The sequence below is a fragment of the Chelonoidis abingdonii genome, chromosome 1 (assembly GCF_003597395.2).
Source record: "Chelonoidis abingdonii isolate Lonesome George chromosome 1, CheloAbing_2.0, whole genome shotgun sequence".
Lineage (NCBI taxonomy): Eukaryota > Metazoa > Chordata > Testudines > Testudinidae > Chelonoidis > Chelonoidis abingdonii.
Window position 1 is genome coordinate 225,168,723 of NC_133769.1, and position 25,943 is coordinate 225,194,665.

General features: G+C 45.1%; 1 protein-coding gene across 4 annotated transcripts in view; it reads right to left on the reverse strand.

Moving 5' to 3' along the window:
• Nucleotides 1-217: 217 nt before the first annotated feature.
• LOC116820152 (organic solute transporter subunit alpha-like) overlaps nt 218-25,943 on the reverse strand; it is a 33,248-nt gene continuing 7,522 nt past the window's right edge. For 2 of the 4 annotated variants that reach the window (XM_032772432.2, XM_032772428.2), the window contains exons 2-8: nt 15,771-15,922; nt 15,572-15,645; nt 12,934-13,092; nt 10,446-10,557; nt 7,237-7,383; nt 2,689-2,794; nt 218-1,195 (exon numbers count right to left, since the gene is read on the reverse strand). In XM_032772432.2, the coding sequence (XP_032628323.1) occupies nt 1,008-1,195; nt 2,689-2,794; nt 7,237-7,383; nt 10,446-10,557; nt 12,934-13,092; nt 15,572-15,645; nt 15,771-15,878 (894 nt within the window). In that variant the 5' untranslated portion in view covers nt 15,879-15,922 and the 3' untranslated portion in view covers nt 218-1,007. Of the gene's footprint in view, nt 1,196-2,688; nt 2,795-7,236; nt 7,384-10,445; nt 10,558-12,933; nt 13,093-15,571; nt 15,646-15,770; nt 15,923-23,650; nt 24,062-25,943 lie in introns of all 4 variants that reach the window. The other 2 variants (XM_032772430.2, XM_075059974.1) reach the window with 2 other exon arrangements.

Genomic DNA, 25,943 nt, shown 5'->3' on the forward strand with positions numbered 1-25,943 from the left:
TATTGGTAGCTATTATTAAATAGTCATGAATGGTTACTGTGTGCTTACTGGTATTAAACAGTGGTTTTCAACCAGGGACACAGGTACCCCAGAGGTCTTGCGAGGGGTACATCAAATCATCCAGGTATTTGCCTAGCTTTACAACTGGCTACATAAAAAGCAATAGCAAGGTCAATCCAAACTAGAATTTCATGCAGACAAATGAGAAAGTGAGCAATTTTTCAGTAACAGTGTGCTGTGACACTTCTGTATTTTTATGTCCAATATTGTAAGCAAATAATTTTAAGTGAGATGAAACTTGGGGTATGCAAGACAAATCAGACTCCTGAAAGACTGAGAATCACTGGTATAAAAAAGACAGGAAAAAGTGATAGCCCTCACCCAAAGAGCTTATCATCTATTGAGGTTGGATATCGCATGCAGGATGTGTTGGGGTTTAAGAGGATATATTTACTGAGGTATGTTAGCTGTTGCGGGCTTGGTGAGAAGAGTGAGAGTTGAGGAGGGATTTGAATAAAGGTTGGTGGAGGTGTTGGACCAGTGAGAGAGCTCCAGACACAGAGGTGGCTACATGAAATGAGGAAAAAACAAAAAAAAGAGTGAGTCTCCAGTGTTGCCACATTGTATAAACACCGTAATGTGTGCAATACTGTATTACATCAATTCACAGTTACACTGCAAGGTTCAAACAACTGATGGGACCCAAATTGTCTGACAACTGCATGAAATTATATGGAGACTGAAATCTCTCACTCTGTGTATGTATCTCTGGAAAATAAGGAGGTTTATCCTCCCACTTTTTGGTCCTTTCTGTCCAAGTCACATGAATTTATCCCAGAAGCTGTTCCAGCTCAGATATCTGCTATTTGCAGTATAAGGATATAAAAGTTGCAATGGACGTCTCCTCAAGTAAAGCATATACATTAGTCAGGATCTTGCCGTGGGCAAGCCGAGTTGGGCTACAAGTATTGTCCCAGCTCTCAGAAGACAGCACATCCATCCATCTTCTAAACATTTTGGGTTCCATCTTCAATAACTTTGCCATTTAGGTTGACCTTGGTGTTCTGTTTGTTGTCGCTAGTTTCCTGGTCAGTGCACTCTGGAAGTTCCAGATCATCATACCTTTTCCTATACACCACCCTTGAGATCAGTGTTATCAGAAACATTTCCATTATGAGGAGCTGTTGATTCATATCTGGCAAAAAAAGAAATCATGTCAGAACTGGGGAAGAAGAGAACAGTAGGTTCAACTCATCCCCATTTGCCCAAAGGGCATAGGCACTGACTTTTATTTTTCCCTAGGGGTGCTTCACCGCTGCTCTGCCTCAAGGCCCTGCCCCCACTCCACCCCTTCCCCTGAGGCCCCACCCTTGCTCCGCCTCTTCCTGTCCCTGCTCCGCCCTTTTCCTGAGGCTCTGCCCTCGCTCTGCCTCTTCCTGCCCTCGCTTCAACCCCTCTCCTGGGGGCCCCCACCCACCTGCTGCTATCCACCCTCCACTGAGAGCCTCCCCACAGCCGCCAAATAGCTGATCAGTGGCGCCACTGGGTGTGGCTGGTGTGTGCTGAGCACCCACTATTTTTTCCCCAAGGATGCTTTAGCCCTGGAGCACTCAGGGAGTCAGCACCTATGCCAAGGGAAGCAGCTTCCTCCTAAGCTAGCAAGTGGCTGTTGTAGCCTGGGTGGGATTCACCCTTGCAGAGGGTAGCCAGGATTTGCAGGCTAAGCTGCTAAAGATCCACAGACACTCTGTAGGCAAAAGTTGTCTTGGGATGGGTTGAAGCAGCACATCTCCTGGATGCCCAGGCCTCCCTCCTCCCTAGCAAGTGTTGGCTTGGGGAGGGTGGGGGGAAGGTTCTTTGTTCCTGGCTCCTTCCAAGGAAGAGACTGGTGCTACTGCCTCCCATTTCTGGGTGAAGTTGCAGCTGTGAGCCCTGATTCAGGGTTACAGTGCTGGGAGATGGGAGTGAAGAAGGTCTAAAGCCTGGTTTACACTTAGGTTGACATAGCTATGGAGCTCAGGGATGTGAAAAGCACCCTAGCTATGCCAACTTAGCTCCTGATGTAGATGCGGCCTTGTTGATGGAACAATTCTTCCATTGACCTAGCTATCACCACTGAGGCAAGTAGATGATCGACAGCAATAGAAAATTCTTTTCCATCTCTGTAGGAAGCATCTACTTTACCTCCAGTAGATTTGTGGGTGTTCAACTTCAGAAACCTTTGAAGGGGCCTAATTTTCAAAGGCTTGACGTTCAGTACTTTATGAGAGCAGACCCTTTAACACATTTCAAGTTAGACACTCAAAATCACTAGCCATTTTTCAAAACGTACAGTACTGCCAACCTCAAGTATTCAAAAATCATAAGATGGGCCCCCAAAAAAATGAGGTTTTTTTTTAAATCTCATGATTTTTAATCCTAATGTGTTGGATTTTTTTTTCTTTGACATCTGGTTTCTGAATCATTATCACTTATCTCTGTAAACAGCAGAGAGAGAGAGAGGTTTTTCTGGGAAAGCTGAAATGCTCATGTAACTGCAAGATGCCAGGAAACAGATGTTTAAGGGAAATGCCAAAATGTCACAAGGCACACATTAAAATCGAGAGTGTTGGCAACACCGATTTCCAGGCCTTTGTATATTTAAAAAAATAACCCTTCCCCACTCTACAGCCCTCCAAAAGAACCTACATGCTCCTCTTGCTAAAGAAGCCAGAGGTGGTGCACAGGGAATAATTTCTTGCAGAGCTAAGATATTGATGATGGCTGCCTGGAGTTGGCTCAGAATGAGGACAAACTGTGAAAAGAAACAAAGAAAAGGAGATTGATACTTCAGTACTACAGAAGGGCTGTATTTTAGCACAGTGATCTTGCTTTCATGAAGAATATAAAAATCCTCTTCCACCTTGTTTCTCTCCTCTCCTCATCTCCTTCCCTAAGCCTGCCTCCCCTGCTAAATCTTTTGGTCGAAGCAATATGGCGCACAGCTTGAAAATTAAAGCAAACTTCCTAGCTGTAAAAGAAAAAAAAAAAAAAAAGGCTTGACCCCAGCTCTTCAGTCCAAAGGTGCAATGTCTGTGAGGCTTCCATTTGGGGTATCAATCAATATTTACTGCTTTATATCAAAATAAAACATAAGAAAAATGGAGTCTTACCAGCACTGTAATTATTAATTTGTACCCACCTGTAACAAGGGGGCAAGATTCTTATGTTGCACTACTCTGGTATGAGGTGTTGGAAAACACACACACACACACACACACACACACACACGCACGCACACAGAGCAGGGAGATGCTGACTGATTCCTGCTAACTCACTGTGGCAGGGGTGACTTTTAAACCATCCCCTAGTTAGAAAGGAAGTGGCTTTTGGTGCAAAAGAAACTAGATTCTAGGACAGAGATGTCTTTGCAATGGAACCCTAAGAAAGCCAAGCTGGGGGAAGAAAGAGCGGGGTGGTGTGTGTGCATTGTTGTTGTTGTTTGAGTAACCAATAAAGCCAATACGTTGGGAAGGGAGTAAATTTGGACTACATTCTGTGGACCAACTTTACGAAGTTATATGCGTGCATAAAAATGCAGATAGGTGCCTAGTGGGATTCACAGACATGCCTAAAAAGATTAGGGCCCAGATTTTTAAAGGTATTTAGGCACTGCTGTGCTCAATGTTGCAAAAATCTAAGTGATTTAGGGGCCTAGCTCATTTTCAAAAGGGATTTAGACACACACAAGTCTAAATCCCATTGATAGTCAATGAGCAACACATTTAAAATCTGGGCCTTGGTGCCTAACTCCCATTGAAGCCATTGTAGGCACCTGGCCTGCTTAGGTGCTTCTGAAAATCCCATTAGGTGCCTATCTGCATCTTCATGCACCTAAATACTCTTGTAAATCTGGCCTTTTGTGTATAAATTCTTCTTAAAGCAGGGCAGAAACACGGCCTGCTCCCTTGAACTTTTCTTGAACTGTTCCTGACCTGAGAACTCTCCCCCATACTAGTCAGCGTCGCACTAAGGAGTTCTTTCTGAGCTCATGTCTCTAGTTGGTGTGTGACCAGAGCATTTTTGAAATCAATCAGGAAAACTGAGCTTTGCATACATTTAGTGCAGAGCGTTCACTGTCTTAGCATGTTCTCAGCCCTGCTCACAAAGTAATCAGTAAACAGATATAAAAATCAAGAAATTCTTTAAGGCCAGTGAGAACAGAATAGCATTCAACTGCTTTCTCGGGAACTTATAAGTGTGGAGGAGGGAAAGAAAATCTGTGGTTCAAAATAACATTATAAAATCCATTGCATAAGTTAAAATGATCTGAACTCCCTCATGAATACATTTCCCATAAAAACACAAAGACAAAAATGTTCTCATTCACCTCAATTATTATTGTCTTTACTAGTTTAGTTCTGACAGTGTGCAGGACACAGAGAAAGACATAGTTCCCGTCCTAACGCTTTTGTAATCTAAGGGCCTAAAGCACTTCATATGAGGTGTAATATTCACTTCTGGGAGTAGTGCCTTGAGTTTAATGGGACTCCTTGTGGTAGTAAGTCTGACTACTGGACGTAATGCGAAGGCCAGCTGTGATCATGCAGAACAGATTTCAGGCCCAGGTCATCAGGATGAATTACCCGATGAAGTAATGTTTAAAAACAAACAAATGCATGTGATCTCACAACAGAGAGAGGTGTGACAGCTCTTCGTCTGTGCTGGCCTTAGCCATATATCTTGGTGGGCATCCAAAATATTTACAGGATACATATGGAGTATCAGTGACTCGCTTGAAACTGTATTTAATTCTGTGTTGAAGTAAAGGTACAGGCTGACTTCAGTTAAATAGGGTTGGGGGAACTAGCCTTAAAACTATCATACATAGATCTACACCTGAGAGCAAGATCCAGTGAGAACTACATGCTGCTTTTGTACTGTGTTAGATGGTGCAAATCCTAAATATCAGAGTGAATTTAAAACTGTACTGGTCCCAGATCCCAAAAAAACTGCCATCTCCACCCTGCCAGACAAACAGCAATATCTGACGTGCTGCTGGATGGCATTCAGCTGCTGCCTGCCTCCTACCTGTTCCTTCAGGTCATGTACTGACTACTTGCAAGTACCTCATGCACACAGGCTGCACCTCCTCATTGACAGCGTATGGCCAGAGAGACTATGCAGCCTGCTGTACACTGGCGTAACCCTTCTCTACACTGAGGGTATACCCCTAGCGTAGACACACTGTACCAGTGCGTAACCCCTTTGGGGTTTAGAGAGAATGTCCCTTTTAAATCTTTGTCCTGAGGGGAGGAAGTGCTGATTGTTCCAGGAAGAGGAAGTTCTGCTTTGAGGGGGTGGGCATGGAGAGAAGGGAAATGACAGGGTGTATGTGTGTCTCTAGCTCCAGACAGAAGGGCTGCAGCAAGCAGGATCTCACACAATGAAGCAGCCAAGAACCTGCCTAAAGCCTGAGAGGGACAGAACAGCCAATCAGGGACACAACACCCCAGGACAGGAGCCAGGAGGAGCCCTGTGCCAGGCTGGAAATCACCTGAGAAACAGAAGCTGAACTCAGGATCACTGTTGCCCAGAGCTGTCTGGCGCGGTGAGTACTGGGTCCTGTGACTTTACATTGGGAATAAGGGGAGAGGCGGTAGCTAGCTAAGTGGGGAGGTTGCCGCTCTGTCTGGCTTTGCAGAGAATGACAGGAGAGGGCACTGGAGGGGTTTGTTGGGGAAGTTCACTGGCACCCAAGATGACCAGGAGCACCCAAGACTCACTGCCCGACTGGAACTCTGCCCGGGACTCCTGAACTCTGAATGCAGACGTAGTGCTCAGTGTCTGCTCTTTCAGACTGTGGTACCGCTGGGCCTGTGAGGCCTCGTGCTAGGTGTAACCCTGTTTTACCACTGCCCCTATCTTCCCTCTTGTTGTTGTTCTCCATTCATTCCTCTGTAAATCAATATTTCCCTCTCCTGTATTCACTGTACTATTCTGGTGTGCATGTGTTCACATTGGGGGAGGGGGCGGAACAACATACCTCTGGGGCAGAAGGAACTTTCCCTGTTGCATTCCGGCATGTACCTTTTCTTAGCCAGAGTTGTCTACAGAGCAGACTCCATCTTGGCAATGAAGGCACTAAAGTTACAACTTAGTGTGACTTGCACTAGGGCAACTTAGGACTGGTCTACACTACGGGGGAAAATCGATCTCAGATACGCAACTTCAGCTACGTGAATAATGTAGCTGAAGTCGAAGTATCTAAGATCGAATTACCGTCCTCACGGCACGGGATCGATGTCCACGGATCCCCATGTCGACTCCGCAACTCCGTTCGGGTTGGTGTAGTTCTGGAATCGATATAAGCGTGTTCGAGGATCGATATATCGCGTCTAGATGAGACGCGATATATCGATCCCAGAGCAATCAATTGCTACCCACCGATACGGCGGGTAGTGAAGACGTAGACTTAGTGAGCTAAGCTGCCCAGGTGTGAGTCATGGTTTACAGTTCTGACCATTGCATTTACACTAAGGTTTTTAGCCGACGGCTAAAACCTAACACAGACAAGGCCTTACAGCACCACCTCCTAGGGATGCCCACAGATGGCAGGGCCCAAATAAAAGGATCCTGCCTCAGTCCTTTCCTGAGGATGGCAGTATCTTTAATATGGAAAATGGATAGAACTAAACCCAGCCCATATCTGGCCCCACTCTATTATTCAGTGGTTTTCTACCGATGTTTTTATTATTGTCTTATTCTCATTTGTAGACTGGCCAAGAAAAATAACTAACAGCAGCAAGTTGCAACAACTGAAACAAGAAGACCCCCTCCTTACTCCCCTAGTTCCAGAACCTTCCCATCTTTTAAAGTACACACTAGAATTTTAACATTGTTTTATAGGATACACCATCTACTATATGAGGCTTCCTTTATGCTGAGAAAAGAGAGCTCAGCTATGTGCTATTTTTTCCCCACAGCCCAAGGAAGAATGGATTCTAAACATTTCTCAATTCTCCAGCATTATACAAACACCAGATGCAAGTTAATACAAGCTGAGCATGAATAAGAACAATACTTCAAAGAGAAACTACATCTTTAACCAATCAAAGGGAGTGCCTTTGTACAGTAAGTTTTAAATTACAGTCTTTGAACTGAGAAGCAATAAGCTGTACCAAATTCTGTCCAGGACTTGGGTTGTTCTATATCAACAGCAATGCAAATTCTGAACTGAAGTGTGAAGATTCTCACCTGATAAAGTGCAAACTTAGGGACGATCTTCTTACAGGTAAGAAGAACTCGAACTCGTTGAAACATGATTCCAATTGGCCAAAGAGCAATGATTGTAAGGACACCAACGAAGCAGTTAATCCATATTGCAGCTCCATTAGGAGTTAACTAAAAAGCAAGTTAAACAGGCATATGGATAAGACTTGGCAACTGTGAAAACATGCAAAAAATAAAACGCTTGTTTCTATTTTTATGAAAGCTGAAAACAGCAGAGGATCCTGGGATTTGCACTGGAAACTGCTCTGAGGACACTGCCAACAGAAGGTATAATACAGAATGCAGTACTTCCTCAACAAGCAGCTAGTAACCTGCAAAATTGGTAGGACCTGGGAAGGTGATGAAAAGCTAAATTCTTCCAGGACCTGAGCACCGTCCCCCTCCCATCAACACCAAAGGGAATTGCGGGTGCTCAGCATGTTGCAGGATCAAGCCCAGAACAACTCACCAAAAGTTTCTTCTAAAAGACAAATTGTCTCCCCCAACACCTCAAACATATTTTACAAAAAAACCCAATGAATCCAGTGGCACCTTAAAGACTAACAGATTTATTTGGGCATAAGCTTTCATGGGTAAAATAAAACTCACTTCTTCAGATGCATGGAGTGAAAATTGCAGATACAGAGAACCTCATGTGTCAGTATAATGATGCCTGCATCTGTAATTTTCACTCCATTCAGCTGATGAAGTGGGTTTTTTACCCAAGAAAGCTTATGCCCAAATAAATCTGTTAGTCTTTAAGGCGCCACCAGACTCCTTGTTGTTTTTGTGGATACAGACTAACACGGCTACTCCCTGATACTTGATGAGATATTTTAAGTTATATTTCTGTTGCTATAAAATAAAACAAAAGGCTTTTTTATCACTGCTCTGACTCGTGCATCATGTCATTTTTGAGGTGCAAACTTTTCAGTAGATGCAGCCATTTAGATTCCAGGCCAGTACTCAGCACCTACTGATCCTGTGACTGGGGAGCCCATCAAGTGAAGTACGGCTTACAGTGGCCATCCTTTTAACATATTTTGAGAGGCTCCTTATTTTGAAGTTTGCAGGGGACCCTTTGGGATAGTCCTGTTTGCAAAACTTTTCCCAGGTACCTCCTTTGCTGGAGTTTTCACCTACAAATAATTGCATGTTTGCTACAGTGGAAAGAGGTAAAAATTTGGCTTGAAAACAGTCTTTTTGGTTTTTGTGAATGGGAGAGAACATGCTGAGTCCACTGGCTTTAGCAATGGTGTAATTGTCCTCAGAGATTTCTAGCCTTTTGGTATTTTACCAATCCATTCAAGTTTACAGGACAGAGCCAATACAACAGGCAATTCAGATTTACCTTTATTCACATGCTTCTCGGCTTGGTGTTTTTACAGAGAACACTAAAATCAGTTCCTTCATTCAAGGAAGGCCAGGAGGATCTTACCACAGATGGGGTAATTCTCCAGGATGCCACCAGACACTGGGAAGGAGAAGCAGGCAGTGGCCTATGTGGAGTGAGTTGCACGATGGGTGCCACAGAAATGTGTGAATGGAATCAGAGGAGGATTAAAGGAAAAGTGGTTCTCTGATGATGATTTTGAATCCACAAGTGGAGCTGGCTGGAATTTTTCAAACTAAATCTCTTAGAAATTTGAACTTTTTACAAAAATAGAATGTTTCACAAAGACTTTTTTTGTAATTTTCCATTTTTTTGGAAATTTTTCAGTGGAAATGTTTTATGAAAAAAATAGTCTTTGAGGGGCAGCATGGTCTAGTGGGTAGGGCTGGAGTGTGAGGTAGGAAACTGGGGTTCTATTCCTGGTTCTGCCATTGACATGCTCTGTGACCTTGAACAAGTCATTTCCGCTTAGTATGCCTCAGTTTGCCTTCCTACTTCTGGTCTGCCCTGTCTGTTTAGACTGTGAACTCTCCCAGGCAGGGACCATCTCTCATTATGAGTTTGTATAGTACCCAGCACCTGGGGCTCTGATCTTGGTTGTGGCTGCTAAAGGTACATCTACACAGCAAGTGGCAGCCCAGAGCTGCAGGTCCACACAGACCTGGGCTTGTGCTACCATGCCAAAAATAACTGTGTAGACAGTGCTTTTTAGTTGTGACTCTAGCTGGAGCTTGGGCTCTGAAGCCCTCCCCTCTCCCTAGGCTTTAGAGCCTGAACTCCAACCAGAGCTGCAACATCTACACAGCTACTTTTAGCACGGTAGTGCAAGCTCCACAAGGCCAAGTCTGTTGACCCAGGCTTGGAAGCTTGCCACTGCGGGTTGTGTAGACATACCCTAAGTGCTATATAAGATAAATAAATAATAGCCACTTGGTTAGTCGTCAGAATATTTGAGGGGCTTGGAGATCTTCTATTGCCAATTTGAAGTGATCAGATGAACCATGTGATGGGATTTTTCCAAAACTGAAAAATGAGAACATGAAAAATCTGATCATTGCAAAATACAATGGAATGGAAAACTCATTCGAATGTGCAGAACTTTCTAAGAGAGAGACTGTATTTTTCACCTGTCTGAGATGATGTCTATCTCAAGCAGTGGGCCGTACTACAAAAAAGTTTGAGAAGCCTTGTTTGGGGCATGGTTAATGTGGACACTACCATTCAAGTAAATTCTGTGACAGTGCTAGTGCTGTCTAAATGGTCCTGATTCTTGATTCAACACATTTGTTTTAACGCACTGAGCCCATTCTCTGTTGTCTTGCATCTTATGTACCAGCAATTATTATTGTAAGGAACTCAAAGAGCCTGTGCAGAGCTTGTAATTGAATTAGTATAGCTTGCCCCTTATTGCTCATTGCCCACCCGAGGCCGTCCACGCCAGCTGAATAGGAACTCAGCGAGTGCCAGTCCGTGGCTGCACAATGCCATAGCCCCTGGCTCCTCACCTGCTAGGTATTGTGCTCTTAGAAAAAAGGTGGACGCTCCTTCAGCCTAACTTGAACCTGTTGTGAGCGTTATCATGCTGCATGACAACCAGTAGCCGTGCAAGGTGAATGTAAAATGCTACTTTACACTGAGTTCGCACAAGTATAAATGACAGCACAATATGCAGCGGAATGATGAATTGGGCCTGCTGTTTATAGGATGCTGGTTGGTACATAAACCTGGCCTTTTAGATACTAATTGTCAAGCCAAAGTGTACAAGCTTGGTGAGCAATGGCTGATTAGAATATTTACTTACATCAGAAAAGTTGTAGTTTCCATTGGTCCAAAGCACTATTGACAGAAACATTAGCACAGGTCGAAGAAAAGCAAGTTGAAAAGTCCCCAACTTCAGCAGAAACAGGGTTCGTCTGACAAGTCAAAAAAACCACCACTGCTCAATACCATGTTAATAAGCTTAACAAAACTTCCCTAGAAATTGTTCAATGGTAGAGGCCCCACATTTTCCATAGGTACTGTACACGGGTGAAATCTGGCAAGGAACATCTTCTAGAATCTTGTCTAGAATTCTCTACTTTTTCACAGCATATTGAAAGATGTAGACATGAACTTAGCAGAACAGGCGTAAAATAATGTTTTTTGCTCCATTGCTGGTTCTGCAGCAGCAGTTAAATAACTAATGGAGCTGTGCAAAAGGTGATGTATTAGGATCTACTGGGGAACCAATGGCAAAATAGCTAGCACCTGAAATATGCCATTAGCTTCTCCACTGCAGCTATGCTATCCCAACCTTCTGCTAGAGTGGGCTAGTTGGTGCTTCACTACCAGCATTAAACTTAAGGGCAAGTTACCATAGATCTTTAATCCTTGTCTAGAAAAACAATGTCACATATGGTCTTCCTGATTAGCGAACCCTCAATCTTGTGGTAGTCCAGGAAAGCAGGGGTTTTGCCAGATCAGGAGAGAGGAGCAGCATTTTCCAGAGTACTCCTCCATAAACGTTCTTCAACAGCCATCCACTTTTCCTCCTAGGTCAGAGGAAATCATCCACCTTTGATCACTACACTACCTAGCCCCAGCAGGACAGCTGCTGCACGCTTCCCTCTCTTCAGTGAGTCATATCACAGACCCAAAAACATCCTTCAGATCTTAATGCTGTTTTAAAAATACCATAAGGAAAGGGAAGGGGGGAGGGAAGGGGAAGACACTTGCCACTCAGATACATGAAAGCTAGTATAGCTGAACTATCTAAGTGCACACTGGGCAAAGTCCAGCTCTGCTCCCCTTTCCTTTGTCAACTTTCTTATTCCTCATCTATTTCCCAGTTCTCGCTCTCTCTGGTTATTTCGGTCTTCGCTGTTGTGCCCTTGGCCTGTCAGACACTCTACCTAATGAAGGCTCCATAGCCAGCCAGCTGCCATTTAATGTGTAATGTGATATATTAATGAACCTTGATGTATTACAATTGCTCAATTAATACAGCCATAATTACATCATTACAGTGGTAATTTTACTCCTGCAAATAATTACAGAACTATAAACGGTACAAACAAGTGTGAAATGGGCTGAGACAGGTCACCTGACGAGTGCATTTGCCCTTTCAAGCATTTGGAGAATTGTGTGACAACAGAGCAATTGTTGCTGATAGAAACCTGTTATTGTACCTTCCCCTGTCCCTGACTTTTATCACTCTTATCTGCACTAGCCTGTCTTATCTATCATCCTTATTTGTTATAAAAAAAAAAAAAAGGAAGTTCAACCAAACAAGAGGCACCTGAAGGAGGGGCCAGAGGAGGATGACATTTTCAAGAAGTCATCCTCTGTACTGGAAGAAGCTTAGAGAGCTCAAGAGTAGGTAGAAGGCAAGGCCTCCCAACCCTAGGAACCAATGAGAAGGAGCCCAACACAGGTCTACAGAGGTAGGAGCAGGGGTGAAAGTAACTTAAAGGACTTACTGGTACACCAGAGTCCTGAGAGGGGGCATGGCCTCAACCAGAAGAGGCGGGGCCTTTTGAGATTAAAATCACCCGGAGCTACTAGCTGCAGAGGCGCCTGGGAGCCCCGGGGCTCAGGGGCGAATTAAAAGGCCTGGCACTCCGGCTGCTGTGGAGCTCCGGGCCCTTTAAATCACTGCGGGAGCCCGGCTGCCAGAGCTCCAGCAGCGCTTTAAAGGACCCAGGGCTTCCCGCAGTGGCAGGAGCACCGGGCCATTTAAATCCCCACCTAAGCCCAGCTGCTGGTGCTCCGGCAGCGTTTCAAAGGGCCCGGGGCTCCTCATGGTGGCTGGAGCCCTGGGCCCTTTAAATCACCACCGCAGAAGCCGGTCCAGTCTGTTACGATGTATTGGCTCTTGCTGGTACGCCGTACTGGACCAGACTGGCTTACTTTCACCTCTGGGTCGGAGCCATCCTACAAAGACAGCAATCCTTCCACTCACTGGCAGCATGATTCCAGCAACAGCCTCACTTTCACTGAAAGGCTGAATGTTGGCTGGATTGACCAAGAATGATGCTACAAAGATTGTCTGGTCCCCAACTCCAACCCCTTGCACCCCAAAACAGTGGAGGATAGCCATATGGTGCAAGCTGAAAGAATAAATTTTGATGCGGCCCCACGATAATACACCTTAAAATAGCCAGCATGAGATACAGAGGTGACGCATTCTAAATGCGCCAGGTGCAAGTTTTCTCTGGAGCAGGAAGACCCAGCATTGTATGTGTGGCTCTGCTAAGTTGCTGGTTTCTGACACCAGTACTCTAGCTGGGGAGCTCTAAAGTGAAACTCACCGAGTGATGTGTACGTAAGGGAGGCAAAGGCAACAGCAACAGCAGGGACCTGTGCTGATCTTGAAACGATCATTTTCAAATCTCCTGAGAAATAACTTTTGACCTCCACATTCTTTAATCATCATCAGCATGAACTTGTGGATCACAATGGCAAAAAAACTACAAGAGAAAAAATATCAGGTTAAACATACACAAAGTGCATATGCTCTTTGAAAACCATCCCACTACAGGAATTTGCAGTGCTGACATTTCCTAACGTCTGTCATTAATAGTAATATTTAGCGCTAACTGCACAGAAACATTACTTTATAAGGGCAGGCTGAGTTAAGCATTAATTTCATTTTACAGAGAAGGAAATCAAGACATAGAGCAACTAACTAAGGCCACGTAGCATGTAGATGGGAGAGTCAGCATTAGAATGCAGGAGCTCCTGGCTCCCACCCTAGTGCTCTATCCATCGGACCAGTGGTTCTCAAAGCTGGTCCGCCGCTTGTTCAGGGAAAGCTCCTGACGGGTCGGGCCGGTTTGTTTACCTGCCACATCCACAGGTTCGGCTGATCACGGCTCCCCACCTTGCTTCTTGCAGCCCCCATTGGCCTGGAGCGGCGAACCACGGCCAGTGGGAGCCGTGATTGGCCAAACCTGTGGACGTGGCAGGTAAACAAACCATCCCAGCCCCGCCCGCCAGGGGCTTTCCCTGAACAAGCAGCGGACCAGTTTTGAGAAGCACTGCATTAGACTATGCTAGCCTATGATTGGCATTTGATTTGATGGGCAGGGACGCTGTCCCTAGTCTCTGTTGCCAGAAGCTGGGAATGGGTATCAGGGGATGGATCACTTGATGATTACCTGTTCAGTTCATTCCCTCTGGGGCACCTGGCATTGGCCATTGTCAGAAGACAGGATACTGGGCTAGATGGACCTTTGCTCTGACCCAGTGTCACAGAGTGTGGGGGAGTCAGGCCCTGGCACCCTCCACTTCCTGAGATTCACCGTGACTCTCAGCCAGCCAGTAAAACAGAAGGTTTATTAGACGACAGGTATACAGTCCAAAACAGAACTTGTAGGTACAGACAACAGGACCCCCTCAGTCAGGTCCATCTTAGGGGGCAGGGAGCCTAGACTCTGGCCTTGGGTCTCCCTCCATTTCCCCAGCCAGCTCCAAACTGAAACCCCCTCCAGCCCATCCCCTGGCCTTTGTCTCTTTCCCAGGTCAGGAGACCACTTGATCTCTTTGTTCTCCAACACCTGCAGTTGGCATTTGCAGGGAAGGGGCCCAGGCCATCAGTTGCCAGGAGACAGGGTGTTGGTCATTCTCTGTGCAGACAGCATCACCAGGGCCAGCTTCAGGCACCAGCTAAGCAAGTAGGTGCTTGGGGCGGCCAATGGAAAGGACCGGCACGTCTGGCTCGACGGGGGCAATTTGGCAGCGGGTCCCTCGGTCCCTCTCGGGGGGAAGGACCTTCCACAAAATTGCCACTGAAAAATGAAGCAGCGGCAGTAGAGCTGCCGCCGAAGTGCCACCAATCGCAGCTTTCTTCTTTTTCCACCGCTTGAGGTGGCAAAAACGCTGAAGCCAGCCCTGAGCATCACACTGGTTTTCTTAGGCTCTGCAACAATCACACACCCTTATTCCACCACCTAGATATTAAGAAATACATAGGGAAAACTGAGGCACCCACACCGTATTCAGAAAAAACACTAAGAACATTCCTACTTCATCACACCCAGTATCACCATTCTTATGATTTTGTTTTCTTTTATTAGTATTTTTAGCATCACGCATACTTCTACAGTTAGACAAAGCTGGGAATCTAATAATATGACAGAGACTTACATGGTTTTATCTCAGACACAGATTAAGCCAGTGAGAATTTGCATTTACCATCCAAATAAAAGCAACTTAACTAATTAGCATTGCTCCATCTTGTTTTATTCCATCTCAGACTCTTAGTTAATGGAGCCAGAAGTCACAAGGAGTTAAAGGGGAGATTTGCAAAAACATTTATGTGATTTAGGAACACAAGTCCCATTGACTTACCAATGGAACTTATGCTCCTAAATCACTTAGACAGCTTTGAAAATCCCACACTGTAGCCTTCAACCTTTCAGTCTCTGCCTTAAAATTAGAGGGTTGCACCATTACCTCTAGGAAGCAAAGACCACAATTCTTCATCCTCCCCTTTAAATGTCAGAGCTGTCAAACCCTCACACAAAGCTTTTATCAGGACATGTATGGAACATTTTCTCACTGATATACTCATTGAAGGTTCACTTGCCATCATTAATAAAAGGCCCATACAGTGCATCATTAATAAAAGCACAGTGAAAGGTCACAGGTCAGAGTCTCATTCTACACGGCATTGAGAGAGATACAGGAATGACTCTACTACTTCAACGCTGCTGCCAATCAAAGGGATTAATTGTTTTCTTTCATTCTGCAGTTCCCACACTAAGGGGGCTGTAGTACTGGGAATTCGTTTTTTTATTTTTCTCCCTCCCCGCTAGAACAGCTGCCAAGAGATTTCATCTCAAACTAAAAATCCATGATTCAATTTACAAAATGACTATGTTTACCTAGTGCTATAGGCTGTTTAAAGGCAGGAAATTCAGGGTTCAGAGAAACAAGAATACATACACTGCTGCAGTGAAATCTGTAAACATTGTTGAGCGAGGAATCCACATCCCAATGCATGATGTAGTAGCTATCACCTGGACAGAAAGACAGAAGGGTGTCAGAGGGGCAGAGATAAAAAGAGGTTTGTGCATTAACTACAGCATCTTTAGAGAAAGGGTCTTTTCGATATTCAGTTGAATTTCTTTCTCCCCCCTCTTACCGGAGCTGCTGCATTTATCCAAATAAAAATCATCCTTTTAGAGGAGGGGGTTTTCCTGTAGATATAGAACACTTCCTCTACAAACACCAGATTGGCTATTAGTGTCATTAAAGTCAAGATGGCAAAGAGAAATATACCTGTTAGATCAAGTCCTGCAAAACAGAAAAAAAGACACATTTTATTTTAGGTGTGTAACATGTTCAATGTAAGAAAGTGCCTCAGAAAGAAGTTTGAGGTCCCACTCCTGCAAAGGCTTTCTTAACTTGACTCACTGACATTGACTTCAATGGGATGCCTCGCAGTGCATCAGGTTAAGCTCATGAGCAAGTCTTTGCAGGATCTGGGCCTCAGGCTTCATATTCATTTTAGTTCATACACATGTAGCTCCAGCAGCAAAGTGTAGTGTTTAGGGCCCCCTAAAGCCTAAGGATGGCCCTGTCCTTCTTTTCCCCCCACCCCCCTCCAACAGGGGAAGAGTTAAAAAAAATCTCAGGCAGCCCTTAGTTGGAATCAGCTGTTTCTAACTGATCTCAGATAACTCCCTCTCAGTTGATTCTGACCGATCTCTGCTAACCCCTTCTCAGCTGAACCTGATTGACCTGTAGTCACCCTGTCATAAACAGATAGCTAAGGGTTAATGTTTCTTTCACCTGTAAAGGGTTAACAAAGGGAACCAAACACCTGACCAGAGGACCAATCAGGAAAACGATTTTTCAAAGCTGAGGGAGGGGATGTTTGGGTCTGTGTCTTTGTCTGGCTCTCAGCTATGAGAGGGGATCTTTTCTATCTTCAAGTTTCTAATCTTCAGTTTCAAAGTTGTAAGTACAAAGGTAGAAAAACAATAGGCTGTTATTGGTTTTTTTGTATTTACATGTGTGTAGTTGCTGGAATGTTTAAATTGTATCTCTTTTGAATAAGGCTGTTTATTCATTTTTTCTTAAGCAAAAGCACTGTGTATTGTCAACTTGATGCAGAGATCATGTTCATGTGTTTTTTCTTTCTTTTAAGACTTGTTTGAGTTTTTCTCTCTGGGTAGGCTAAGGAACAAAAGGGAGGGAAATTCTTTGTGTTAGATCTACGCAGGGTGAATCTCTGCAGCACCAGGAATTGGTGGGAGGAGAAGCTAAAGGGGAAGAGAGAGAATCTTTTCGGTTTCCTTTGTATTTGGGGTTTGTCTCTTTGTGGAAGAGAGGAGACATGCTTCTTGGTATTGTGATGTAAAGAGGTTGCATCAGTAACTCTCAGGTTAGCCCAGAGAGGAAAGTCTGGGTGGGAGAGAGAGGGGGAAGGGAAGTGGGTTATTTCTCTTTGTTGTAGACTCAGGGCATCTGAGTCTTGGGGGTTCCCCAGGGAAGGGTTTGGGGAGACCAAAGAGAGCCAAAACACTGAAATTTTTGGATGGTGGCAGCAATATCAGGTCTAAGCTGGTAATTAAGCTTAGAGGGTTTCATGCAGGCAACCAGATTTCAGGACGCTAAGGTCCATATTTGGAAAAGATGCTTATGATACACCCAGTCCCAGTTTGAAAGGGAGGAGGGCCTTTTAACCTTCCAAGACTGCTTTTTACCCACCCCGTCTCCCTCCACAGCCATTTGTCATGAGTTTATCACAGTAGAAAAAATGTATCTCTGTTTTTGTGTGATATCTGCAAAAATCCCCTTCAGATTCCTGAACGTGGACTTTGACATGCCTGCAATAGAGATTTTCCTTGAGAATTAATCCCCATGCTCGTTCCCATGCAGGAAGGATCAGAAATGCATGTTGGGACAAGGTTCTAGGAAAACTATTCTTGTATGAAACTAAATAAATAACATCAAATATTCTAGGAGATTTACTCACTCCAGCTGGACCATAAGCAAAGCTGTGTTTATTCAGTATTAGTTCCTTACCTTAACAATGAGTTTAAAGGGCTGTTCCTGCATGCCTTGGGCATTCAAAATTCCCACAGGTGTGTGTGGGAGTTTTATCTGCACAAGGAATGTATTAATCATAGGTTCCCAGGGGGCTGGGATACAACTGCCTGTTTCTGACCAGGTTAAATTATCATTGTGTTTCTCCTCCTTGGCATTGGGTATTGACATTAATATTTACCTCTGGCTCAGTGTAAGGCCCGGTCTACCCTACTTGGTTAGGTCAACAATAGGCACTTTACGTCAACCTAGTTGTGCATGTGTCCACACTTATTTGGTCTCCCACCGCTATGCTGAGATAGTAACACCACCTCCCCGAGCAGCATAGAGTCACAGTGAACGTATTTAGGTCAATACAGGGTAAGTGTAGATCCTGTATTACTTGTGTCGACCCTCCAGCAGCTGTCCCACAATAACTCACAGTGATAGTTCCACTGCCCAGGGGTCACAGAGCCCAAAAGCCCTCCTCTCCCTTTAAAACCCTACACATTTTTTAAATTCCTTTTCCTGATTGTCCAGCTTGGCGAGCACACCTAGCAGCTCTCCATTGCTGTGTGCAACTGCCTAGCTGACCCCTCTGGCTACACACTCCAAATGCACCCCTGCCTGCAATAGACGGGAGATATTGGATCTGTTGGTTTGTGGTAAAAGAGGCTGTGAAGGCACAGATCCAATCCAGCCATAGAAATGCCGACATATATGAGCAGATTGCTGGGGTGATGCAGGAGAAGGGCTACACCAGGGACCAGCAGCAGGGCCACGTGAAAGCCAACAAGCTGTGGCCAGTATACAAGAAGACCAGAGAGGCCAGCAATCTGGTGCCAAACCTCAGACCTGGCGCTTTTACAAAAAGCTGCATGCTATCCTCGGCAGAGACCCCACTACCACACCCCACAGCACTGTGGATACCTCCAAGAAGCCCAAATCATAAGCCCCTTCCATGAACAGCGAGGAGGAGGAGGAGCTGGTGGAAGAGGACAAGGAGGAGGAGGAGTATGGGGGACAGGTGACAGGGGTTCCAGCTGCGCAGTGAGCCAGGATCCATTTTTAACTCCACTGCAGTCTAGCCAGTCCCATTAGTAGAGCAAGGGCAATAGCGATGCAGGGCAAGGAACCTTAGGTAAGCGTGTAGATACGTTTTCAATGACAGCCACGACCCCCCAGAGTAGCAGGACACATCTTTTGATCTTTCATCAATTTACTTGTGCTAGAAGAGGCAGTGACTCAACTCTGCTTTTCAGTCCCCTATACAGTTAGGCAGGGGTGAAGTGGGGAAAGGATGGCATGCAGAGCAGTTTGTTTATGGACAAACAGGGATGTCCCTTAATCCTCTTGAAAGATCTTGATGAAACTTTCATGGAGTTATTGTGCAATCCTCTGCCCGTGGTTTTTAGGGAGGGCTGCTTTATTTCTTCTCCACAGTAGGACACTCCCACACCACTCAGCCATAACTTCAGCAAACCTCATTGCAGTACGCAGGCTAGCAGCGTGCGGGCCTGGGCAGCTTCGGGACACCAGCAGCAGCATTTGAGATCTTCAGGAATGAGACATCAGCTAAAATCACCACCGCCTGTGAAAAATGGTGCCCGTATTCCTATACTTGCCCTATACTACTAGAATCATACGACCAAGCAATTCCTCCTCATTTCCCCTCCCCCGGGGGGCAATACTTACCACGGCTGGCGCTGTGACTGGGGCCATGCACAAGCAATCTCAAGCAGAAGTGAGAAGGTCATGCTTAAAACTTTTGGGGAGCAAGGGGAGTGAGTTCAGCATCTTCAGTTTCTCATTCTGCAGTGAATATGCTGACAATGGTACCTCTGTGTGTGTTATCTTCAGCTGCCGCCACTTCAGCCTTCAGGTCTCCCCCTCTCCACCTGCTGGCCACCTGAGCCAGATAAGGAGGAAAGAGAAGGGGACTTGGGAGGACATGTTCCAGGGTATCTTGCAAGCCAATGCTGGATCAGACTGTGAGCACAGAGCCTGGAGGATGAACACTGCAGGCAGCCTGAAGAAGGAAAGAGCAGAGAGGAGAGAGTCCCAGGAGTCCCAGCAAGAAAATCAGAGGGATTTGCACCAGGACATAATCAGGCTTCTCAGGAAGCAAACACAGATGCTGTAGGCTCCCTATATCTATATCAATATTCAATATGGCTTCTGGGGTTTCTGCACTATCCCTACCACTCCGCATTAAAGACAATCATAGCTTCACCTACACTGACCTGTGAAAGTCACGCTGGTGTATGTGTAGCTGAAATAGACATGAATATTCTTTCCTCTTCATAAGGTTTTCTCTCTGAATTTATTAAACTTTATTAAGTTTTTAATGTATTTGTTTTAAAATTGCACGAGTTATTTTGCACTGATTTTATTACAGAATACAATTACATTATTTGGAACTCATTCAGATTTATTAGGTCAAAATATATACCAGTGAATGCTCAGCAGTTCTGAGAATACCATGTCACATAACTCATAGGATCATTCAGAAACAAAATTAAGAGGTGCATTGACTATGTTATATTCCTACATGTCCAGCGATCACCAAATGATCCCTACGAGGCCACAAAAGAGGAGGGCCAGGGAGAGCCACTACAACACCACACACTTCTCTGGCTCACTGTTAAAATGGTCTTTCAGAGCCACCAAGAGCTATGTAGCTCTGTGTTGAGCTCTTCTAATAGTCCTTGTATCTGGCTGTTCAAATTCAGCAGACAGCTGCTTCACCCCCACCCTCCACTCCAGCGGAAACATTTTCCCACTTTGCTTCACAGATATTATGCAGGACACAGCAGGCAGCTATAAACCACTAGAGGTATTTTTCTCTCTGAGATCCAGTCTGGTGAATAAACAATGCCAGCAGCCCTTCAAATGACCAAAAGTACATTCAACTGTCATTCTGCACCTGCTGAGCCTGTTGTTGAATTGTTGCTTGGTGCTGGCAAGGTGGTTTCATGAGCCAGGGATGTGCTGTCTCCCCCAGGATCACTACTGGCATTTCAGCATTCCCAATGCTAATCCGCCAGTCAGGAAAGAAAGTCCCTGCTTGTAGCTTTCTGAACATCCTGTGTTCTTAAAGATGTGAGTGTTATGCACCTTCCCTGACTACCTAACAATGATGTTAGTGACGCGTTCCCAGTGATCCAACAACGATGTGTAACTATAGAAAAGTAGCCCTTTCTGGTGATGTACTCAGTGGCAAGGTGGTCTGTGCCAAAACAGGGATGTGTGTGCCGTCTATCACTCCTCTGCAGGTTGGGAACCCCACTGCTGGAAATCCATCCACTATGTCCTGCACATTGTCCAGAATCACAGTCCTGCATAGCAGGAGGTGATAAATAGCCCTGCATGCTTGCATGACAATGGTCCCCGCTGTGGATTTCCCACCTCCAAACTGATTTACCATTGACCGGCAGCGATCCAGAGTTGCAAATTTGCCTAGTGCAATTGCCACTCTCTTCTCCATTCTCAGTGCAGCTCTAATTTTGGTGTCCCTGCACAGGAGTGCTGGGGCAAGCTCAGCACACAGATCTCGGAATGTGGCTTTGAGCATCTGAAAGTTCTGCCACCACTGCTCATCATCCCATATCTGCATTACAATGTGATGCCACCACTCAGTGCTTGTTTCTCAGGCCCAGAAGTGGTGCTCCACCATGTGCAGTTGCTCCATGAATGCCAGAAACAACCTTGAAATGGTTCTTCCTATGTTCCACAGCACTCTGTCCTCCAAGACATTGTTATGTTGCTCACTCCATTCAGTTCTTCCTGCAGCTCTGCAAATGCTCCAGGATTGTGTACCCTGTGCTTGCAATGATCATGACAACAGTGCAGAGCTGTGCAGACTCCATGCTTTTGTCAGAGATTTGTGGGACTTTGAAAAAAAGGCACAAAAATTATGGGATACTGATAACAATATGGGATGGAGATAGTTTCAAACTCAGAAGTTGACCCCATATTCCCAGTCACCCTACATGACTTGTTTCAGTCCCATCATGCATTGCCAAAATTTCCAAAAACACAGTGCACTGGACAGGGTCAAATTGCACAATGGGATACCTAACCATAGGGCATTTCACTCTGCATTGACTCAAGCACTCCTGGTGAGAACATGCACTGCCAACACAAAGCGCCAAGTATGCATGCACACAAGCAAAGTACTAACTCTGGCAACTGTATGCCAACGAACTTGAGTCAACATATGCAGCCCTGGCCTAAGAGACATACTCCTTCAAAGAAAGGTGCTGCCTGAGATAGATGAAAAAATTCAATGACACTACATCCCATTCAAATAGGAACCCATTCATCTATCAAGGCTCACTGGTACTGCTTTGCTCTAGGCTATAGAATGTTTGAGAAGGTGTTAAATGGTATCCACACAAGTGCTAAGGGGACTTCCCTGTCAATTTAAGGTAACTCAGCTGAAAAAAAGGGCCTTTACTTTCTTGTGTAGATTGGGCTGTGGACTCAAGTGGAAATACTTTGAATCTACCCCAATGTGACTGGAAGCAAAATTTAGGATTTGGGTCAAAGGAGCTAGGTGAAGTTTATCAGGATTGCTTCACTTTCTCTCTCAGTAGTTGTCCCCCTTCCATTCCATGATCCAAACACTATCCTGGCTGCAAGCAGTAAGGAGTGACCATGCTGTCATCTCGCCCTTCCCCCTCCCCAAGGGCAAGAAGCAGTAAAGCCAGCATCATGGCAACCAGTTTCATCAAGCCCAGGAGACCATTGTCAGGCCTTCAACGAGGCTGATTGATTAGCAGCACTTGGCAAAGGACTGATTCTCTCACTTTGCCTCTTTACTACTGCAGGGAGTGAGATGTGCTGGACAGCACAGAGTCTCGTATTTATTTCTGGTCAGTATATTCAAAAGCTGCCAAGATTTTTTTCTTCAAGCCTAGGACATTATTAAATTCGGACACTAGGGGCTTGAGTCTTTTCTCATGTGACACCTGTAACTCAGTTGGAACAGCACTGAAGTCAGTCGAATGACACCAGTGCATTATTTAGTGCAACTGGAAAACAGCTAACACTCCCCATAACAGTTAGCAAAGTCTCACTTCCCTTTACACAGGACCCACTCCAGATGGGTGCTGAGCATCCACAATTCCCCACACGTGTTAAAGGGAGCTGCAGCTCTCCTTAGAAGTTTGTTGACTGACTATCTGTGGTTGGTTTCTCCATTGGTAGGTAACATCTAGCCTTGTTTTCTGGTCTGTGAGGCAGCAGCAAAACTGTTTGCCATGGATAGGAAGCATTCAGTAATTAGTTAACAGTGTTTGAATGTTTTTGCACCAAACACCAATTTGTGAAACTCCTGCTTTTGCTGGTTTTACAGCATATGAGATAGCCTGACCTTTCGGCAGGGAACGTTCACCTTGATTCAGTAAAACAAAAACTGTCTTTCTTGCTCCATTACTCCTTGTGTGTCAAAATATAACAATGGACAAAGGCTTTACTAAGCTTCATAAACTGGAATTTATGTACATTTCTAGCCATTGGGAGGCCCCTGAGTCTCAGACTTGGTTGATCCAAGCCAGACCTGTTAAACTAGTTAGTTACATTACCCTGCTGCACGCAATTTATTTAGAAGGTTGCCCGAGTGCATCTGCCACTGAATCTCTGGCTCAGAATTTCACACTCTATTTTATCTCATTAGGCAATTTTCCTGACATTCAGCCTGAGTTTTCTTCTTCCCATTAAACACCATAAACAATACCACTTCCTCCTTGGCCTTTAGTAGAGCAGTGTGAAACGCCTGTTCCTAAACTGAAATCAGTCTGGTCTCACTTATTGTTCTTTATTTGTACTGCAAATATTTTGTGCTTGAAGGTCCCAGTCACTGATCCCCATTTAGCTAGGCACTGCGTACACATATGAAAAAGAGAACCATTGGAACAAACCTGATCTGGCTTTCATCAAAATTTTATTTTTAAACATTGGATTAATCAAGTAGCATTTATAACTTACCAGAGCATCTTGTCTCTATAGCCTTTGTCTCCCTAATCCCCCTATTATCATCACTGAACACATTTTGTGTAAGATTAGAGGTAAGATCCTTTGGGCAAGGGCCTTGCTTTGTCTTTGTTCTACACAGCCTAATGCACAGTTATGCCACTGCATAAATGATTAATAAATGTAGGTACATTTAAAAAAAAACAAACCATCAGCTTGTGCTTTCAAACACAGTTGTTGCTGCAGTCTACAAAAGCAGGATTCCCAGTTGTCCTGGAGTTTGACAAAAATATCAGTGAGCAGGCCCACAGTCGTATGCGGTGTACAGTCTGGTTTATGCAGGACATTTGCCACTCTGTTTCATGCAGTCGTCTGCATCATTGCAAGTCTTGCAGAACGACCACTGGGAACAGGTCAAGCAGCACCCTAGAAAGGGTTAAGAGATCCCTTTTTATCAAATTGCTGTGCAGGGTTTGTAAGGAAGCTGAAGATAGGAACACAGGTAAGTCCTGGCTGTGGATTGTGTCCAGCATTTCTGTTGAGTTGTTCATCCTTTGTTATACATGATAAACCATGATCTGATGAAAGGACCTTAACAAGGACTTGGCCTGGGCATTTGCTTCCCTTTCCTGGCTGGTGAAACAGCATAGCAGCCTACAGTCACTCACTGTGTAAATGACTAGGAGATTAAGTGTGAGTAATGAAATAAGTTAGGGAATCCAGAGACAACAGCTGTAAACAATACCATGAAATCCAAGACGCTGTGCTTTTACAGGAAATATTTCAGCTGTCTTGTGTTCCAGAAGAGATGGGAAATGCTATGCCAGACCAAAGTGGTGGCCCATCTAACTTCTGCTCCTCTCTCTCTGACAGCAGCTAGTACCACATGCTTCTGGAGCAGAAACTACACACTAGACAACTGTGGAATAAACTGCCCAAAGAGGAAGTGTCTTTCTAACCCCATCAGTTAGTCTTCTGCCCTGACTTACGAGGGTTCCCATCCCATGTTAAAGCAAACATTTCAGTCCTGTGGATGTTCTCATTATCTACAAAAATATCTCTGCTTTTTCTGAACCCTAAGAACCTTGTGTCTGAGAGCTTCATAATGGGCACAGCAATGGGCAGTAGGAAAAGATTCTTTACTTTCTCAATACATTGCTCTGACTGTAGTAATGGCTTCCATAGTTTTCAGTTTTAAATCCTTACTCCAGACACGCTGATGATTCTATTCTAGAACTGGTCACCATTGCAACATCCAGGCCAGGGGCAGCTCCAGGCACCAGCGCAGCAAGCTCCTGCCTGGGGCAGCAAGCCGCAGGGGGCAGCAGTCAGGCAAGCTTCAGCAGCATGCCTGTGGGAGGTCTGCTGGTCCTGCAGCTTTGGTGGCAATTCGGCGGCATGTACGCCGAAGGCACAGGAGCGGCAGATCAACCACAGAAACACCACCGAATCCGCGTGACCAACAGACCCCCCGCATGCCTGACTGCCATGCCTGGGGTGACAAAAAACATAGAGCTACCCCTGATCCTGGCAGAGGTCATCTGTGTTGTGAAGAGCCACGCACTGACTTGTACATTCTTAAGGTTGCTGGGTAATTTAGCTGAGGATGTGTCCACACCTGAAATGCTACAGTGGCAGAGCTGCCGCAGTGCTTCCCTGCAGATGCTACCTAAGCTGACGGAAGGGGTTCTCCTGTCAGCACAGGTAATCCACCTGCCCCAGAGCTGGTAGCTAATTCCATGGAAGAATTCTTAAATCAACCTAGCGCTGTCTACACTGGGACTTCACTTGGCTTAACTATGTTGCTCAGGAGTGTGGATTTTTAACACCCCTGAGGGATGTAGCTGGGTCAATATCATTTTCTAGCATAGACCAACCCTGAGTCTGCAGTCTCCTCAGACCCTGCAATCCTCCAGTAGGAAGAAATAAAGCATGTTTTCTTTTGCCAGCCCTAACATCCTGGCTCACTGCCTTCACACACTCTAGAACTACCCTCTTTCTAATGCAGTGCCAGTTCAGTGGGGGGGGATAATCCGATGCTGGGCTATGTGTAACCGCACTGACATGATTTAAGGTGTGCTCACTATTGGATTATGTTGTATGTTGAAAAAAATAATAAGAAAATGCAGTTTGTCAAGATGGCGGCCTTTATTCACCAAATTGCTCATTTTAGTAGTCCTCTATCATTGGCTAGCAGTCAAATTTTATTAGCAGCAAAGGCCTTTTGTTAACGCTCTTAGGACATTGCTACATATGAGTTAGGAGGTGTGGTTCCCAGCTTGCACAGACATACCCACGCTAGCTTTGC